Source organism: Pholis gunnellus (assembly GCF_910591455.1).
Source record: "Pholis gunnellus genome assembly, chromosome: 3".
NCBI classification, from domain to species: Eukaryota; Metazoa; Chordata; class Actinopteri; order Perciformes; family Pholidae; genus Pholis; species Pholis gunnellus.
Window position 1 is genome coordinate 20,418,125 of NC_136529.1, and position 21,082 is coordinate 20,439,206.

The 21,082-nt window shown below is 43.5% G+C and overlaps 1 protein-coding gene across 4 annotated transcripts; it reads right to left on the minus strand.

The window, feature by feature from the left end:
* Positions 1–313: 313 nt before the first annotated feature.
* Positions 314–21,071, minus strand: ptpra (protein tyrosine phosphatase receptor type A). Of its 4 annotated transcripts, none has more exons than XM_079185164.1 (22): positions 20,682–21,071; positions 11,668–11,714; positions 11,327–11,408; positions 10,820–11,230; positions 7,113–7,212; positions 6,758–6,831; positions 6,178–6,314; positions 5,488–5,578; positions 5,178–5,254; positions 5,040–5,076; positions 4,818–4,915; positions 4,539–4,658; positions 4,148–4,314; positions 3,906–4,041; positions 3,632–3,781; positions 3,391–3,481; positions 3,179–3,255; positions 2,869–3,003; positions 2,214–2,339; positions 1,881–2,032; positions 1,299–1,434; positions 314–827 (listed from the first exon to the last, which is right to left on the minus strand). In XM_079185164.1, the coding sequence occupies exons 2-22, from the start codon at positions 11,686–11,688 to the stop codon at positions 753–755; spliced, it is 2,493 nt and encodes an 830-aa protein (XP_079041290.1). In that variant the 5' UTR covers positions 11,689–11,714; positions 20,682–21,071; the 3' UTR covers positions 314–752. The 4 variants fall into 4 exon arrangements, with proteins under 4 accessions (XP_079041290.1, XP_079041289.1, XP_079041288.1 ...); XM_079185163.1 differs by having other exon boundaries at positions 3,391–3,484; XM_079185162.1 differs by having other exon boundaries at positions 3,626–3,781.
* Positions 21,072–21,082: the final 11 nt, after the last annotated feature.

Below are 21,082 nucleotides of genomic sequence, written 5' to 3' on the forward strand. Positions count from 1 at the left end.
CTGTACGAATGTCTAGGAGTGAAGAAAAGTCCTGATTGTGTCTGAAAATGTTCAAGGTACTGCTACAACTCATGTTGCGACAGCATAGCTCTGGTCAAGCCAAATATGTTTTAAGTCTCTATCCCTAAAAAGTAAAAAAAGAAGAAAAAAAATCCAAACATCATCACCTTGACTCTGGATTTTTTCTTTTTACATTAGCCACCAAAGCGTTAGATTTATATTCATATATATATATATATATATATATATATATATATATATATATATATATATATATATATATATATATATATATATATATATATACCAATAAAATACATTACAGGTGCCACCCAAAAATGCAGCCAAACTCAAAACTGTGTCTGAAACCAAAGTAATAAGATGCAACACAGTAAGTATATATACATAGGGGGGAGGTTGGGGGAAGATGGGTTGCAAATAGGGGCAAAGGGCTGTATTAACAAGATCAATATTACAAAATATTCAAGAAGGCATCTCAGTTATTTTCTCTGTCCAACTGCGCTGCCCTGTCCTCCGGGCCGAGGCCTCTGTTCCCTTTTCCTGCGGGCAGTTCATCCCATCCACAGATAAAGTTGTGATGAGTCTTTTTTTTCTTTCTTTTAAATCCATCTGATGGGAATATGCAGCTTTCAGCATGGTAATGTGTGTGTGTGTGTGTGTGTGTGTGTGTGTGTTGTGGTGCGTGGTTTGTATGAAGTATATGCGGACATCCATCCATCCATGGCAGGTCCCTACTTGAAGTTGGCGTAGTCAGAAAAGGCATCGATATACTCCTGGACCACTTTGTAGCAGAACTCGTACTGCTCCTTAGGAGAGAGAAGAGACAGGAAAGGTTACGTCAGTATATATTTTATGAAATCTGTCACATTTCAATCACTGAAGTCATTGATCCCTTGTATAAAAGGCCTACAATGCAATACAACCAGTACAATAACACAGCTGTTTGATTATTAAGGCATAATGAAAGTTCCTTAAACATTGTTTTGCATCTAGATGTAAAACGCAGGAGAATATACACTACAAATTGTATTAAAAAACAACAACAACGTCCATCTATCCACAGTTGAATACCATTTTCAAAATACCCTTGTTGAGATACCCTTTACTAATAGCAGTAAAAACAAATCCCAGCAGTGGTAATAAATCAAGCTTTTGCTTCTTGAGGAAAAAGGGTCAACATCACAAGTTCATAAGGAAATGTGAGAAGGGCAAAATGCCTCACTTGACAATGGAAGAATCAAAAGCAATTTCCTATTAAGGGTCAAAGGGCGCCTCACCAACGTCTGCACCATGTGTGGTCTCTGCAGTCTGAGGCTCTTGACTGTCTGGAAGACGTCCAGGATGCCCTCTGCCTTCACCCTCTCCAGGACTGTACTCAATGCACAGAAAGTCCCCGTCCGGCCAGCACCAGCACTGTGCGCACACACACACACACACGCACAAGCAAAAATGGAAAACTTAATATACACACTGCTGTAGGCATGCGCAGAAACATCAGGCTTTGTTGGGAGTTATATTTCCGGGAGCAGTTAAAATGCCACAAGGAAGAAGAGAACAATTCTCCTGAGCTGTTTTTTCCTGTGATATAATAGTTGCGACCATTTCCCCCGACACACACACACACACACACACACACACACACACACACACACACACACACACACACACACACACACACACACACACACACACACACACACACACACACACACACACACACACACACACACACACACACACACACACACTTTCCAGAAGCATTTCCATGTGCAACCGCAATACACCTTTTCCCTTACACTGGTACATACAGGTTAAAACAGCAACATACTGAGTTTAAGAAGATTGCGTGTGTGTTTTACCTGCAGTGCACAGTAATTGGATGGTTGCCAGACTGCTGCTGTTGTTTCTGCACCGCAGCAATTATGTTGATCATGCCTTTACCGTCAGTGGGGATGCCCACCTCTGGCCAGCCGTGAAAGTGGAACTGACGCACGGCTCGAGGCTTGTTCTCCTGGAAAGATGGACGAGGGCAAAAGGAAAGAGATTAGGATACATTTTATAGGTAGTATTGCTTAGAATGCTGTTGTTATATAATCCGTATTAGCTAATCTGGGCTCGAAAGGGCATTTGTCTCATCTGCTAGACCCTCCGGTGGGTTTGTATTCTGCTTGTTTCATTGAGTCCTTTCTTACCCTGTTGTTGGTGACCAGGAGGTCACGCACTGTGTAGCTCTCGCTCTCCTCCTCCCTTTTAATCTCGATGGAGATGTCCCCGTAGACCACCACTCCGTCACTGGGCCAATACTGAGCACACTTCTCCTGCAGGACCCATAATGGAGATGGTCAAATTACAACGCTTAACAGCATGCAAAGATTCTGAACATTTCAAGGAAATCTAAAAACAATACTGTCATCTAAATCTCTGGATAGAGATTCTTCAATTCTCATGTAATGTCTATTAAAAGAGAGAAACTAGTTCCAATAGCATCACTCATTAAAGACGTGCGCAAAGAAGGAAAGTGACACAAAATCCACCATGTTGCTGTAAATAACTGGATTCCAATTATGGCCATTAAAGATGATTTCCTGGTATGACTATTACTTTGCAGCATTACACCATCTGGACACTAATACTTTACATCACAAATTATTATAGATCTGACGCGAAGGAACGCTGGAAAACCACTAAAGATCAAGATATTTTGTTCAGATTATTAACATGTTATACAAGACCGGTGGCGTCAAGTTAGCATTGAGTAAATCTTCTAATATCAATATTCTATTTTAGCCAGTTATTGACCTGATATCTAATACTAGTTTTTGTATCTGAACACACACACACACACACCTGCCCTCTCTCCTCCAGCTCAGTGAGCATGACTATGGAGCAGCTCCTCCACTCCCAGATCATCCTCCAGAAGTCCTCTATGGTGTGCTGCAGGGGGCCCTGGCTCGCCATGTAGGAGTCCTTCTGACGGTAGCCCTGTGACCACATGCAGGAAATGACAGGAAGTGATGTCCACGGGGAAAAGAGGGATGAACGGAGGATACCAAAATAAACAACAGGAGGGAGAAAAGGAAGGCTTTAAAGACCCGATCGATTGGCTGCATTAATGAAATGAAGCGATCCACTCTTATCCAGGTGCTTTTACACTCACATCAATGAAAGAGGCATTGACGTAGTCGGTGTTCTCCTCTCCTCGTTTGACTGGAATGATCACTCTGTTGAACTCATCTGTTTGTGCAAGGAGAAACATTAACCTTGATTGATGAAGAGTTCATACACGGACTATATTTATCTGCAATTTCATTATGTGCATCACGGTGTTCATTTCTGTGTGTATACAGTATATACAACTGCATCACTCACATGGAATGATCTGTAGGACCCTGTTCTTCTTCATGTTGGCTGGCAGGTTGCCTGTTCTCATCTTGTCATTCTGGATCTTGATGGATGTCAGCTTCTAGAAATAAGGCGATCATGACATAAGACTTCGAATATGTCAGCAGAACTTCACTTACCAATTGTTTCCATGTTACTGGAATGAAACCATTTGGACGCAGAGGTATGAATCAATCTCTCTTTGGAGGAATACAACACCTACACAGACCTTGAATTCGGCCTCCAGGCCACCACAGCCAGCTCCAGGTGAGGGGGAGTAGAGTTTGGCCAGGTGGGATTCCAGAGAAGTCACCTCCAGCTCTGTGTCTCCGTACAGGTAGTGCTCCAACAACGCCTGGAAGATGAACACGTACTGCATCTGTGGGACAGAGAGGAGAAGGTGAAGAGCAAGTGGAAGCAGCAAACAAACAAAAAAAATCATTGCAATGAAAACCCTGCATCATGGGAGAGACTACGGTCAAGTGTGTCGACACTGGACTTACATCAGTTTGGACCATCTGACAGCGTTGGGCTCTGATCCTGGTGACGAAGCCAAACACGTCCACCTTTCTCTCCGAGTTCATCATGTCCAACATGGCATCGATCACAATGAAGGTACCTGTCCTCCCCACACCGGCACTGACAAGACAGAAATATGACATGTTGTGAGTTGTGCGTGGCATGCAGACAAAAAAACACACAACTAAACAGGCAAAAGTAAGAGTGCAAGCTTTGATCCACATACCTACAATGGACCACAATGGCCCCGGCGTACTGGGGGTTATAATTCTTGACTTTCTTGAGGAACTTGAGCATGCCAATAGGGGTGAACGGCACCCCGAAGTCTGGCCAGCTAGTGAAGTGGAACTGGGTGACGAGCCTCTGAGGCTTCTTCCCAGACACATCTCCCACCTGAGACGAATGAAACCAATGAAACGACACATTTGAGTATCATTTAGGTTTTCATTTACGTCACTAAACTTAAAACGACAGCACATCCAAAGTTTCTAATCTATTTTTAGTCCGCAGTGCGTGCCCTGATACTTTTCAAAAGAACTTTGTTGATACACACTACACCCGTGTCACACAGAAGGAAACAATCATATCCTGGTATCCACACTGACGAGATATATTACCAGTTGGATGCAGAACTTGCGGATGGTGTAGTCCACCAGAACCATTGTGTCTTCTACAGACACGCGGATGTTCCCGTATGTCCAACAGCCCTGGTCCGGCCAGTACTGGGCACACTTACACTGAAACACAAGAGAATGATTGAAAATCGAGCTCATTCACGAAGCTGCGTGGAATAACAGCCTCAATGAATTTCAGGTTTGGGAAAAGATAGTGACAATACAAATTGGGTTGTCCAAAATAACAATAATCTAACTAATGTTCCCTTGTCCTTGTCCTACCTCTTTTCTCTCCTTCAGATTGGTCACCATGACAATGGTGGCTGTGTTCTGCTCCCAGATCATCCGCCAGAAGTCATTCACCGTTTCCTCCTTGGGCCCTTAGAGACAGAGACCGATACATAACGTCAGGGGACAAGTAATGAGCTAATTATCAGGTAGTCTCGTTTGTTAAATAAAACTACAGCACCGTTCTTCTGCTGCCAATACGGGCACAACCCTTACCTTGAGCTGCGATGAACTTATTCTTCTCTTGGTAACCCTGCGAAAGAAGGTGGTCAAGAAGAGACGTTAGGCGTGCGTCAAAATATCTTTAGAGCAGAAATGTCTCTTTTGTGGCAAAAATGCTGCACATATACGAACATTTATAAAGGAGGCGTTGACGAAGTCAGAGTCTGGGACTCCCTCCAGAGAGGAGAGATGCACCCTGGAGTGATCATCTGAGACAAAAAGCAAATGAAGAGGAGGAGGAGCATAACGAGAGAGGGAATTATAATGACATATGGTCCACTACAAGTTTTCCATCCTGACGATGAAATGTACCTCAGTAGATCACTTTGTAAACTGTCTGGTATTTACTATGACTATAATGATAAATGTTTCTAATAGCTTGAAATCACAGATAAAAACTCTGCTTTATTAATGTCAGTCCGTGTCACTGTTTGTTGCTCACATGGCAGGATGTTGACGTATCGGTTCTTTTCTTTATTCTCTTCCTTGGAAGCAGCGTCACATGATGCCTGGATGGGGCAGACTGGCAGCGACTAAACACACAAGAAAAAAAAAAATTTAACACGGAGGAATCAATTTCAAATCGGTCCGTGTGACCCTGGACATCGTTTCCTGTTGGCCTCTTCTCTCTGTCTGCTGTGTGTCTAATACAGATCACCTGGAATTTGTTTTGTGAATGTGCTACAGCAACAGGCTGCTTATCTGGCAAATGCAATGAAGTGAGTTCTCACACATGTCTAATAACTTTAAAAAAAAGAAAAAAGTGTGTTTATTATTACTGTGAGCCAACAATGTAAACCATTTCTTCATTACTTCTGACTAATTATCTAAAATGTTTTTCTTCTTTTCGCTGACCATTTCTATTTAAGGTTTTACAATGGTGTCAGGTATGCACTGGGCAGTCAGCCTACTGTAGTTGCCAGCTCATAGCTGGCTATTGTGACTATAAATGTACTATAGATCGGCATCACAATCATTTGTTATCTGAAATACCTTCTGGGCTCCTAGTGCCCCTGGACGGGACTCACTTAATGGGGCTACAGGGATATGGGTTAAAGGTGAGCATCAGGCTCAGTGTTATCAGAGGGTGTGTGTGTTTGAGTGTGTGAGTGTGTGTTTGTGTGTGCCATACATTGAACTCCTCCCTGAAGAGCTTGTTGTCATCTGCCATGCGACGGTTCATTTCTTCCTCGAGTTTGTCCACGGGAAGGGGCGGGTACTTCCTGTTTGTGCTGGGTGACCGGGCCAATAGCGGGACGCTCTGGAGTTCTGCGCAGACACGCAGGAAGGGAGGAGGAAGGAGGCGAAGAGCGGTGGGAAGGAGATAAAGACAGGGGAGAATGGGGTAAGAAACAGAGCGGTCTTGCATCAAGTAACACTGACTTCATCATTGGGTTTCCTCTCTAAAGATGCCCAGCAGAGGGCGATGTGAAGCAACACTGTGACATGTGAGGGAGCTCACTGCAGCCCTGCTGGTTAGGTAATCACAGTGAACAAAAGCCTTCTGCCAACAGTCAACCAGTGAAATGTTATCTGTTAGGGAAGCAAGATCAATCAAGTCCTATCAGGAAAAACTCAAGAGTAGCAAGTTCGGTTTAAGCTGGCTGTACATATCTGCTGATAGGACCCAAAACAAATACATTTGAGATCAATGCACATGCAGTCACGTCTGTCGACACACTCGGACACTAATGCACATGTGGGCGTTTTACCTGTATCATCTGATCTACCATTGGTCAGTCTGAAGGAGTTTGAATGGCTCCCCGCCTGCTTGTACTTCTTAAACCTGTCAACCAACACAGATCAAAGTGCATGTTAATACACACACACACACACACACACACACACACACACACACACACACACACACACACACACACACACACACACACACACACACACACACACACACACACACACACACACACACACACACACACACACTTTAGTCTTACAGCTGAATGCCAATCAGTCATTGCCATGGTAACAGGAGCACCTTAGGCCTTCACCACAGGTCTCTCCATAGCTAGCGTGCCGTGTGTGTAGCATCAACTGCACTTCACCAACCTGAGCATGTAGAGGATGATGATGATGAAGATGATGACCAGCAGGGAGGACAGGGCCACCATGACAGCTATGATGGGCATGTCATCGGACTGGTTGTTGTCTACATCAGAGACAGAAAGAAAAAGGGATGATACTTAGTTTGTACTCAGCAATTCATTGAAAAATTAAATAAATAATCAAAAAAGTGTCTCAATAACTGAGGTGAGTCAGTATTTTGGTTCGACAATGATGCCAAATTCCATTGCCATTACCAAATTATTCTCTTATTACACCACATGAAATCAGCTTGGGGCGTTGGTGTGGATGTTTTATCAGCTTACTAATGTGACCAACTTATTATACAATATGCAAAAAGCACAAAGAGTGATTTGACCATAATCTTACACGTGATCTACCGTTTCTTGAAGCTGAGCACAAACCAAAGTCACTGAGGGCTGTCGCTGCAAGTAGCCAAGAAAGAGTCCAGAGTAAAAAAAACACAACAGAACAAGATATAACTTGTTAATTAGTGAGCTTCAGAGGTGCGGTTCGGTAGATTTTGTTTCATTTGGACAGAGCGAGTCTGGCAGTTTCTCCGTGTTCAGTCATTATGCTAAGCTAAGCTAACCGGCTACAGCTTTATATTCATTACAGTCATTTAGCAGACGCTTTCATCCAAAGCGACTTACAATACGTGTATTCAACATAGGTATTCAAGAGAACTACTAGTGAGAGTGGTATGCATATTACATTTGATCAACTAATCAATTAATGAAGTTCAGCTAAAATTGAAAAGATCTCTAGAGGCTGTTTTTCCTTTTACATTCAGACAGATTTTCAGCTTGTTAATATGTTAGAATGTGGGATAAAAAAAAGAAAGAAAAGAAAAGCTGAGGCCGTAAAGTGACCTTTGCCTCTTTCAACACCAGCCTGCATCTTTCCTTTCAGTAATGGTTGTCCATGTTAATATTTCATTGGCCTCTCCGAAGGAAAAAAAACACAAATGGAGATGCGGAGAGTGTGCAACAGGCTGTGCTTTGGAGCGAGCAGATAAATCACAGTTTAACTGAGGGACGGCCCTCTGCTTCTGTGACTGGTTGTACCCAAGATGACAGCAAACACAGGGGGATGGTAGAAAATACTGAAACATTTAGGACTTTTGCTGGGAATTTTATAGGAATTATTTAGCGGGTACATATTAAACTTAAACCTCAAACCTTATTATATTTGTCATATACATAAAGGTAAATACATATCATCTAACCCATCCAAAGCATTTAGGAGCAGTGGGCTGCTGTGAATCGCCCGGGGAGCAACTTGGTGTTCAGTGTCTCGCTCAAGGACATTTCGACATACAGACAATAGCAGCCAGGAATTGAACCGCCAACCTTGTGGTAAACCAACGACCCCCTGAGCCACACGCTGTCATGAGATGCTATCGACTGGTGAGAAAACACAATACACACTACAAATTAGATATTACATGGAGCAAGTTAATCTATTCTTTGTGATGACTACAATAGCTGACCAATTTCTATATGTTTCCACCGTGCACATGAGTCGTAGGCAGTCCTATAGTCTTCCTGGTGACCTATCCGTGCAGCAGTTAACACAAAACACATGAGATTTGCCTGAACAACAACTGCAGTTTGGTGCACAAAAAAAAAAAACTGGCTGCTGTTTGTGTGCTAATGACTGGCCCCGTAAGACACATGACGCCACAACAAAAGAAGAGATTTTTCTAGAAAAACTGCACCGCGGTGGTGACAATGCAACGACAGAATCAGCCGTTTCATGGAACGACTCAAAATTCAAGAAAGCTCTCAACGTTGCAGACAAAAATACGCTGCAGAGAATATGCATCGTTTGACTTCATGCTCCATGTGCACTTTCTGGGGGGGGGGGGGGGGGGAGTAGCTTGGAACACCGCCCAGTTATGTTGCATTTTCAGGCACAATTCCCAGGACTTTTCAGTGTTCACCCTCGGACAATGTGTACATTGAACAGAAGAGGAGCACAACAGGCTGTGGGTATCATGTGGAACTGACGCAGCCTTGAATCTAATGCCATCTAGAACTGCTCAACACACAAGGTCCACAGACAGCGAGCGGGAGACAATAGAGCAACTACGTTTAGCACCTACGATTCCAAAGTGATTACGTTGTGTAATGGACACACTGCATTAGCAGTGCAGACACATCTATGTTGACCAGGAGTGAGTATTGCTCATCTGACCTTTTAAAGTACTCAAGTACACTTTCTAAGAATTTTTGTACCAAAAGCATTTTCAAATCTAAAACATACCTGCTGTTATTTTACTTGATAATAAAAAATCAGCCAGTGTCACTCGATGATTTGTGCATTTCTCTATATTCATGCAATATGAATAATTAATGTCAAAGACAAGGGTGTGGGTCATGTTTCACTTCCAAGGATGTTACTAGGATGGTCAGTACACAGACACAAAGCTGCGAAAGAAAATGAAGCTGAATAACCTTTGAAATTTAAAAAAAAGAAAACTTCCGCTTTAGAGCGTTGACGTCACTTGTAATGCCTTAAAAATAAACTCAAAAGCAGCCTTTGATAAAGTGAAGTCAATACATAGAAATACTCCTTCAACACGGTTTGTTTTCACATTAAAATAACAGCGTCTTGGTCATCTAGTTTTACTGCTCCTCTGATTCTTGTGGATGACTAGTCAAATGCAGGTATGTCACGTCAGGATATTTTCAGCGCAGCTACAATGGAGTCTAAAAGCAGAAAAGTGTCCAACTATCTAAAATATTAACAAGGTCCACTATTGACCAGAAAGCTCACTTGCTCGCTCTTTCTAGCTGTTGCTACTGCTTTGCCAGGCTGCATGAACAACACACAGCTAGATGGAGTGACAAAAACCCCCCCAAAAAAAACACCACCCTGACAATCTGTGATGTTTATCTATTCTAATGAGTCTTTGTTTTCTCGCTGTCTCCAAATTGCCGTAACCTTTTGTGTACGTCTACTTTAGTTAGGTCCTGTTCACACGTTGCATTAAAATGTGTCTCGGATGATCTGATGACAAGTGGCGGCACTAAATACATGCTTAAATGCACCCACCCAGTCATCGTTATATAGTGTGTGTAAAGCAGGGAAAACCTCCCTGACAGAGTCGTATGCAGTTGACAAACAACCTCGACATCCACCAAGTCTATTTTTTTTAACATTAAGCAGCAACTGCAGTTTTGCAACGGCTAAAGTCAAATGTAAGCAACAAAGAAAAACCCCACCATGACACAATCTGCAAATACAACACACAGGGTCTGAACAGTGCCATCTTGATTCACCACACTTCTCTGAATGACTGCAGTGAATGTAAGAATGGTAACTTCTTCTTCCATTAAGCTGTAGGTTTTATGCACAAACAAACAGAGTGATTACAATACCCACACCATGATCAGAGGGTGTTTTTCCATTCAAGACAAAGATGAGTCACAGCCTCTCGAATCACAACATGTCTGGTCTATTGAGGCTACCATTGGTTGGGGATCTCTGTTCTATGATTTGTCCCAGTGTGAGGACAGAAAGGTGCTGTCAAAATGATACTAAGTTTAGACACGTTGCTCTTGAACTCTGGGGATGGTGCTACAGGGGGGACATTACCTCCAAAAACAGAGTCTAGAGAGATTACTTGTTCTCACACTAAAATAAACGGGGCCCACAGCGTCCCCAGAACATGCACAAACACTCACCATGTGGGCTGGTGTCTGAGGTGTCCCCCATCCCAGGTTCGGTGATGGTCTCCGGATCAACAGTGGCTAAATTATCAAAATAATCTGTAGCTGGGGTGTCAGACGGGAAGGCTGCCGTCTCGTTGTCTGCCCCCGCAGAGGTGGGAAGAGAGGGAAGCTCGGTGCTCGGTGTGGCCTGAGGGGCATCACTTGGAGCTGGAGGCGGGGGAGCGGGTACTGGTAACAACCGCCCGGTGGCGTTGGGACCAGTCGGTAGTACATCCTCCTCACCAGCTGGGCTCATGGTTGTCGTCGTCGTCGTCACTGGGATGGTTGTGGGGGCGAGCGTTGTGGGTGGGCCTATGGGGGTTTGCGTGTCTGTAAAGTTGAAGGAGAGGGAGTCTGTAGGTCTGGCCGACATATTTGGAGGACCTGGAAAGAAGAAGACAGCAATTTTTCACTGTGAGCCTTTTAACCCAATAAGGTGAGTCAGTAAAGGAATTTGACATAAGTGGACATGATCCGTACTTGTGATGGGGACATGATCCTGAGCTGTGGCCCCGAGGGCTAGACCGAGCAGCAGGAGCAGGGGACACACACCCATTCTGCCCTACACGGAGGATGCACAAAAGGGACAACAGGGTTAATGAAAAACAACCTGAAAGCTCATTGAAATCAATCAAAGTTACTGAACCCACTTTCAAAATTCAGATCAAGAGATTTATGCGTTGTATAATCCACTGTATGTTTTTTTGGAATCCTCTATTCTAATCCCACATGCTCATTTTTGGAGGGCACTATTCTCACATTTGTAATGGAAATAAGAAAACCTGCATAAGTTTAGCCCGTGTGTGATAAATGCCGCTTACCTGAAGAAGCGAAGTTGGCATCAATCACTCATTCGCACAGCGTGGTCCTAGAGCGTAAACAGAAGACATCATTATTTTTTTTGGTGCTTTCGCAGGTCTTGAAAATATATAATTTAACTTACTACTTGCAAAAATGATTTTTTTTGCAAGATCTGGATGAATAATGTAGGAGAGGACTGTTCTGAGACACACAGACAGAAATATGTGGTCTATTCAGAGAGACAGGTGTGAAGAGTCCCTGAAGTATTTATTAGAGCATGGCAATAACTCGAGATGATGTCGCGACTGCCAGTGGAGTCACACCATGTTGATATGCTCACCTCATATTTTCATTTTGCTAAATTTGGTCGTCAAAATGAATGACGACATGATGAAATTATAGTTTAGGTACAGACATTTCAAATTGGTTGAAAATGATCAAATATAATTCTTCTTGTGACTTTGAAATGAACCATATCGACCAGTTCAACAGGGCTTAATCCCAAAATGTGTTATTTGTGATGATACATTCATCACCAGGAGCATGACCAAAACAGAATCAGTGTCACAATTACATTCCTGCAGAAACAGTGAATCAGCACTAAAGAAGCTCTGATACGGGGATGAGCCAGTCCAGGCCGGACAATAGACAGACTTGGAGAAAGCATGGCGGCGGCGGCGGCGGCTGGGTGGTCGGCCTGGCCGACTCTCAGTTTTGTGTATAATCCCAGAGACCAACAAGGCTGTTGTCTCCCCTGACTGAACTGTGATAATCCCTGGACCTAATCCCGTTGCCTTGACCCGGGAATAATCCAGCCCATCTGCCTCCGTTTAAAGAGATACTTCGGCACTGTACCGAGCCAAACCCTGCAGCGCTACCACACACAAACCGATGCTTTACATCAGGGATTATTGCATCAGTGGGCAGAGGATAAATTGGGTGCTACAAGCTCTATTAATGCCAGTTGCCAATCTTCTGGTGTTTTGAACTAAGCTCATTCATCGCAGTACTTACACTCTGGTTTTAGCAAAGCTCTGTTTTGGTAATGACTGCAGCCTGAAATGGGGCACGATGAGCAAGTTAAATTGTCAATAAGGATGCTATTAACCTACAAATCCAATTGTTGCTATCCCTCTCTCCCTCTCTCTCTCTCTCTCTCTCTCTCTCTCTGTCACAACCATGCATCCATTTAGCTACAGCAAACATCCGCTTCCAAAAAAACAATTCATGCCTTCAGAAAAATGGACAATGGAGAAATCTAGGAAACATGTTGACAAATTTTAGTAGAATTATCAAAATTCTACAAAAGGACCTTCTTTTTTTTTTTTTTAATAGAGAAATAAAAGCAGGAAGTGATTCTGTTCTATTCATAGACATGTTTCTAAATTTGACATGAGGGTCTTTCATCACAAGAGTTTCTTTTTACCTTGTTGTTATTTTATAGTCTCTAGGGCTCTAAATAATGATTATTTTCATTATCGATTATTCTGCTGTTTATCTTCTCAACTAAACGATGAATCGTTTACTCTATAAAATGATAGAAAATGGTGAGAAATGTCCACTGCAGTTTCCAGAGCCCACGGGGATTTGTTCAAATGTCTTTTGTTTGACCAAGATATATAGTTTACAATCGTCTACCAAAATTCTTGCCGAATGCCCATTTATGTTCTGCCAACCAACTAATCAATTAACTCTCGCAGCTCGGTCCATTCATCATCCGTAACTGCTTCTCCCATTCAGGGTTGCACACTCACATCTACACCTAGGGGTAATTTAGGGTCATCAATTAGCCTAAATTGCATGTCTTTGGACTGTACCTGGAGAAACCCCACGCTGACACGGGGAGAACATGCGTACCCCACATACAAGGGTTGTCCAGCCCCTCTTGCTGTGAGGCAACAGTACTAGCCACTGCACCACCATGCAGCCCGGTTGCAGCTCTAATTATGTCGAAACCACACCGAACCGCGAACCTGAGGGAAACCTTAAAACCCGTACCTCTACTATCCTCCCCATCAGTGCTCATTAAAGGGAGTCACTCAGCTATAAAAAGGACAAGCTCAGTGATTAATACTGCTTTGTGAGAATTACCATTACAAGGCATCTGGCATGTGTATTAAGCTAAAGTCAACATGATAGACTGGGGTAGGTAGGGTTTTTTTTTTTGTTGTAAGAGGGGTAACCTTTCCTCAATGGGGCATGACTCATTGTTCTCTGCGTGCCGTCCAGGGAGGCTGGGTGACATGTCGCTGTGTTGGTGTAAGTGATATAAGCCGGTCCTGTTGCTAGCCGGCACTTCACAGATGCTGCAGGTTTTCATCCTGAGACTGTTGTAGACCCTAAGGTGCAACTCCCTAGGGATGCGTCATAATGTGTTTTGGCCTCCGGAGAAGCAGCAGTCTTCCAGTGTGTGTGTGTGTGTGTGTGTGTGTGTGTGTGTGTGTGTGTGTGTGTGTGTGTGTGTGTGTGTGTGTGTGTGTGTGTGTGTGTGTGTGTGTGTGTGTGTGTGTGTGTGTGTGTGTGTGTGTGTGTGTGTGTGTGTGTGTGTGTGTGTGTGTGTGTGTGTGTGTGTGTGTGTGTGTGTGTGTGTGTGTGTAAATGCATGCCTTTCTTTTATCAACATACTTATGTGTCGGTAGAGGACATCATTAATTTAGGAGGTACTGGGCAAGTGCTTCTATTTGTGCTGTCCGTTCTCTCTATTAAAAACACACTCCGGGCGACGGGTTGGTGTAACTCGCACTCATGATTTAAGATGCAGGAGACATCGCAAATAATCTGTTTCCGAAGATTTGGCTGTATGTGCAATTACCTTATTATACAGGGCATTTTAAGTAAATCACTCTTGTATAGTGTCCTGATCAGGCTTTAATAACATTCCTACAATAGCTAATACACATTGTCTTGCCAAACTGTAATTGCAACACCGTTGTTGACAGACCAAGACCTCCTGAATTCCAAGAAATTCCTACTTTCACCGATCTGATGTTTCATACAGACATTTTAATTAATGAAGTTCTGTTTCTTTCAATCCAGCCTCCTAGTCGGCGGATTGATACAGCCAGATGAAAATAAGTAAATATCGTTGCAACGGTTTTATCACACTATTCCCCGCAGAGCAGACATGTACTTGCCCATCTATTAGTGAATGAATGTACACAAAAAGTAGTTGCGCGGCTTGTGCTCTCCTGACTTTGGGCTTGTGTTGTGCAACCATGAGAATATTTCTCAAAAAAGGAAGAGCGCATAGGGCAATCCGTTGGGATAAACTGCCGCTGTGTTTTTTAAGACTAAAACAAGCAATAAAAATCAATAGTTTGACTGGCGGGAATAAGAAACTATATATATATATATATATATATATATATATATATATATATATATACAAATGTGAATACAAATGTGAACAACTGACGTAAAAACTAAAATTGTGGACAATTCAGATACATTAACCTGTTTTTCTATGTGAAGTGTGATTACCCAGAGTAGTTCACTTGACACATAGATTATATAATATTATATTATGAAGTTAAGGTTACATTTTGAGCTATTTCTTTTCAAAAGTTGTACAGTCTCGCTTTAGCTGATGTTCCAGATGTTTATCAAGCTCTCGTCTTATTTCAGTTTCTTTCATACCATTTACCAGATTACATTTGACGTGTCAATTAGGTAACGTCTGTTTGGGATAAAGAAAGTATGGAGATTTTACTCAGTGTTTATTAGTAACACACAAAAAAAACAATACACATACTAAAAATGACAGCAACGGATGAATTAAAATACAGAAACACGTTTCGATAAAGATGAGGTAAAAATGTACACAAATAGTCTAATCTCTAATATTATCACATCTAAATCATGTAAAACAACATGTTGAACTTTAAAACCTCTTATTTCGTGTGCCAAAGTCTCCCCCGCTGAGCAGAACTCGGTGCTTTGTGTGCATGCGAGCGGAGAGCCAGACCGACGACTGAAGACCTCATAGGAGTGCAATCGCAGAGTTGTGAAAGGGCCGGGCTGTTCCCATGTCATTTCATTCACACGGTGAAAGGAACACTTATAGGTAGAATATAAAGGAAGTCCAATTACATCCCCATGACAACCAAAAGGCCAAGACGTAAGATCAATGCAAGCTAGTCATTTAATATGGAGAGCTCCCACTCGAGTCTGTGGTTTTCACTCACGCTTTTGTATCTACCTGTGACCCGAGGTGAAGTAATAAGTATCTTTTTACGACTGTACGGACATGAATTAATGAATCGCTCAAGATGACGACAGATCTTACTAAAAAGGGAGGAAAATACTTTATCCTGAGACTAGAATCCTTGATAGTTTATTATGTTGTTTGATCTAGATTTTGCATAATGTGGCCAAAGAGATAACACCGCAGGAATCCGAGCAGAGATACCCCCCCCCCCCCCCCCCCCCCTTAGGCAAATGAGTGAGCTGGAAAACCAACAGACACAAACCCCACACGCCTCGCTGACATGACACCAGCAGCGGTGGTCAAGAGGACTTCGCCATTCATGCAGAGAAATATTCCCCTCTGGCTTTCTACAAGGCATCCTGCCTCTCTAGCCGCTGCAGCAGCGCTAGATAATGCTCGTCTGTCTGTCTCCATTCATGGCATATTAATACTGTTTCTATGTCTTGAGAGGGGAGGACGGGGGGGGGGGGGGGCAACAGGAATACTGTGAATGCCTCTCTTCACGGGAGACTGAAGTAGGCCTAACCCAGGCCCGCTAGGACTCTTGCAACGAAACAGACCACAGATTATATGTCCCCAGTGCCACATACAACAGCCACAATCCTCTGGACTTCCCTTTCTGAGGGATACTACTCCCTGCTGGTGTGGTTTCTGGTTCCTGTTGGCTTCACTCGTGGGGCTGGTGAGTTGATGAAAGGACGAGGAGAAGCCGGGGATTACTATTCCGGCTAATCACACAGACAGGAGTGACCGCCGCGTCTGTTATTAAGCTTGTAACGATGATTTGGATCCAATAAAACTCGCTTGTTGAGTTGAGTGAAAGCGGTGAGTCGATGAAGCTCTGCTCTGTGTCTGCCTCCTTGTGGGGTTTCTCACAGAGCATGCCAGGGGCCTCTCAAGCTTTCCCACAATGGACACAGAGAGGATGTGGAGGCGCAATGCACGGCCTCCCCACAGAAGCCACTGTGACCTCAAAGCGTGGTGTGGGGCCAAACAGCCGGCTCAAGGGCCACAACGAAACCTGATTCACAATTACTTCTGCCATCCGAAACGCTAACACATAAATTCATTTCTATACCCAGCATGCAGCTGCGTTAGGGCATCCAACCGTGAAAATGTATACCACAACGTGTCCGTAGTTGGCATCAAATGGCTGGTAAGATTCCTGGTCATGTCTACTCGTTCTTTGATCCAATGCCTGGTTTGAATTTTCATTCCGACAGTTTAAGACTTGTGGAGCTGTTGGTGTTTAGACCACATTTAACGTTCAACAAGTTTGCTTCTTTTGTTGCTTATAGAAAAGAAAAATGCAAAGGATAAAATGTCCCGAAGCAATAATAGCAACACTACACTGAAAAAATACAGTTTAGACGAAAAGCTCTTTCAAATGTTATTTAAGCAAAAGTACAGAGGAACTTTGAGCAACATGTGCATAAAAAAGTAAAAGTATTAAATACAGACAAATGTCTGTGTCCTACTATATATTACACCACTGAATGATTATAATTGATTTCTTCAGATGTAAATCGCATTTTGCTGTTATAGTAGTTTGAGGTGAATCTAATTCTTATCCTTTTTAGACACCGTTCAATTATAACAATGCCTTATATCATATAAGCTCTTCAGACATTTTTATACTAAGTATTTTGTTGTAAAATAAGTATCTAACACCTGACAAATAACGCAGTGGAATAAAAAAAAAAAGTATAAGTATAAAGTGGCATCAAATGGAAACTCATGAGAAATACAAGTACCTCAAATTTGTACTTCAGTGCAGTGCTTGAATAAATGTACTTTGACACAATATAACATCGAGACATTTCAAATGATGTTCAGCCCTGCATGCAGCAGGAAAACAGACGAGGTAGACTAGGCGCTGCCCATTTGGATTTCCCTGCCACACTTTCCCGTCTTCGCTTTGGTCATTTAGGATCTGTAACAACTGGAAACCAAAGTCAAGGTTTTCATATCTGTCGAGGTCGTACTGTCGCGCTCGTTCCCTCCGCTTCCTCTGAAAGATATCCAAGATTAAGAGACAATCATCTGAGACTTGACTTAACGGCGGTGTCGTGACAGTGCTTCTCCACAATCCCCCTTTGATCCATGCCCATCTGTAGGTGGTGCATTCAAAGACTACTCGGGTTTGCCAACATGCTCTTTGGAGATTGTTTTCACAGCAGGGCAAGAAAGGTCTTGCCGGCTCGAAGGCCAAAAAGCAAAGTGCAGATCTAAATATTTAAAGCTACGGCTCTCAAACGGGTTTGAATCCGACCTGAAGTTGACCTCGTCCGTGACGGCATGGTTTAACAACACATCAGAGTTTTTCTCCGGGACGAAGGACTGACAATACCTCGATGTGATTGAATGTGTCCTTTTGCTCATAATCTCTGCTTTTTCTAAACAAAATGAGAAAACATTTCACGAAACAGCGAATGGTGGAAACATTACCATGACTGCCAATACTTCTAAACAATCAAAGCATCTATGAGCCTCTATTTAAGGTACAGAGGCAAAGCCGAATATAACCCATTGTGTGCAAGAGTGTTGATGTACTTTCGGCCACAACTCCAATATTTAGTGCCAGCATCCCACCGTATGCTGACAGCAAAGCAGTTCCCCACTAAAATAAAAAGGAACAAGGAGGTAGGAGCCAGATGTTCACCAACCTGGATCACACACAAAAAATAACTTCTCACACATCTAAAAATACTTCTCGAATACAGAATCCGACCCAGTCTTTGAAGTCCACTAAAAAGACATTCTGCTTATCCGTGACAGCCGTGGCGAACCAGAAACATCAATCATCCCACATCAGGAGGAAGTAAAACAAAGATTTACTCGATAATTTGAAGGGGTTACGTAATTACTACTTCGCATCTGCAGAGGGAAAAACAAAAGGGTGAGTCTGAATGAAGTCCTCCCCTCCCAGTCAGGCAAGATATTTCATTTATCAATCGTGAGTCATCCCACAGGTAAATTTCCAATATTGGGAAAGAAATGTCACGGAGGCCGACTGACACATCACATGTAGCTGAAATCAGGCTCCATAATGCTTCATAATCCTCTAAGTGCAGTTGTTTATCCCGTTGGAGGCAGAATTGCAGTGCTCTTCCACAGAACACTATGTAGGCCCACAGGTGGAAACAAACCTCCCACCCCACCCGAAGAGCCAACTCCTAATATTGTGTCAGCACCCTGAACACAGGACATGTTCTTAACAGGTTGGTCATTTCACCGGAACGTTCCAACAAGGCGATTTCAAGCAATACTTTATTCTTATTTTTAGAAACTAGGCCAAATCATGCTAAGTGTGGTGTGAGGATCACTCAAGCTCCTGTGCTAAAACCCTTTCAGGATCCCAAGACAGAAATAACTCCTTTTTTCTTAAAATAGGTTGGAGAAGATATGGACAGAGTGAGCAAGATGATAAGCAGTGCTGCCTTTTTTTTTTTTTTTTAAACAGACACAGACTGACGTTCCTGAGATGGGGCTGCAAGACAACCAGAGACGGGTTGGACGGCATATTGGGAAACGTGTCCAGGCCTGACAAACTAGAGGTCACGGTAGGCCTGCGTTGACTGTGAGAGACGAGTCACATACATTTACAGGAAGTACAGCTGGAGTTTTGCACTTGGATGGTTCTAACATGACAGGACGACCTCTGTGAAGTGGAGAGCGTGTCGTGGAAAGGCTGAGGCGCGGTGGATATGTGCTGCAGCTCAGTGAATCGGTCCAGACGTGATGAGTCAAGCTCCGGGAAGACACGGCGAGGGCTTCGTCAGATATGTCAAGCCAGACTCGGCCTCCTCAGCCCGGATGATACTCCTCTCTTCAGGCATTCAAACTTGTTTGGTTCCCCTGATGTTCTGGGAGTTGATGTTTGTAAATCAGTCCTACACTTCATCTAAATCGTCACCGTATCCAATGTTTGTCACAAGCCATTACAGGAACAATCCAACCTTCTGATGAGCTGAGAAATCATAACTTACAGTTGAAGTGAAAGTTTAGTAATGCATAAAAATAAAATCTCAACACCCACAAGATTGAAATGGTATGCTCGGTTACACCCAACATTCAGAAAGGAGAGGAGAAAATTAATCATTACCAAAAAAAAAAGAAAAACTTTGGGAGAGGTCGTAAAGGGGAATGCACACTTCAGAGACTCCGTGTCAGAGTGCAGAAGAAGAAACACAAAGCAGCCGCTGTGATTTGACAGAGCACAGCCTACATGTTAATGTTAGGGCGACCTAATTCCTGTTGAGGGTCGCGTGAAGCCCAACCCCCCCGCCCCCCCCACCCACCCATCAGCCAGCTCCCCACCCTCTCTGAACGTGTAATAACAAAGCGATGATCAATAAAGTGTACTTTCCAGTGAGGCAGGACGGTCCTGGACCCCCCCTCTTTGTTCCACCGCCAGCAGCAGCGCAACAGCATCCGTGTTGGCGCAACAAAACCGAGTTACAACCTCCGACTTCTAAAATGTTGCCGCACTCATCTTTAAGCCCCCTTCTCTTGAGAGACTCCTTCGTCAAAAAGAAAATAGAAAAAAAATCCCCTCCCTGCCTCCGAGCTACTTGTGAAATGTTCAAGCGTTACAAAAGAGGTTCACAACTATTAAACACAGCTCCGTTCCTTGCACGAGCCCCCGGGTTCCAGTCCGGTGTGATACAGGTATCGTGTAATGTATCCCGTTCACACCGACTGTGTTACACAAAGTGCTTGTTTGTGGGTGACACAATGTTACAGCGAAGAGGAAACATGCTGGTATACAGCGACATTGTAACAAGTGTGATTCGGGCTTTGCGCAACAAAAACAAGAAAACTCACCACAACTCCTGTAGCGCCCAGAGGAAGCCTGAGGCGGGGGGGGAGAAGAAGAAGAAGAAAAAAAAAAAATCAAAGCCAAGTAGGAATTTCTCCTCTCTTTCTCTTCCACGTTTTTCAACCCCCGGCCCCTGTCTCCACACCCCAGGAACCGAGAGTCTGAGCGGGGTGGGGGGACCTGGGTGATAGCAGAGGAGGGAAGCACGATCTGGGACACACAGCCAACACTTCGCAGTTAGTTATTCTGCTGAATCCAGGCGAGGACGGCACCCCCCCCCCCCCTAAAGAAAAAGTCCTCGATTCGCCCTAACTTGTCGACCCTTAGGGGTGTACTTGCTCAACCTCCCTAGATGTTAAATCCCACGGTTTATCCGCTGTATCCGGGCGCGTCGGCCGACTATTCT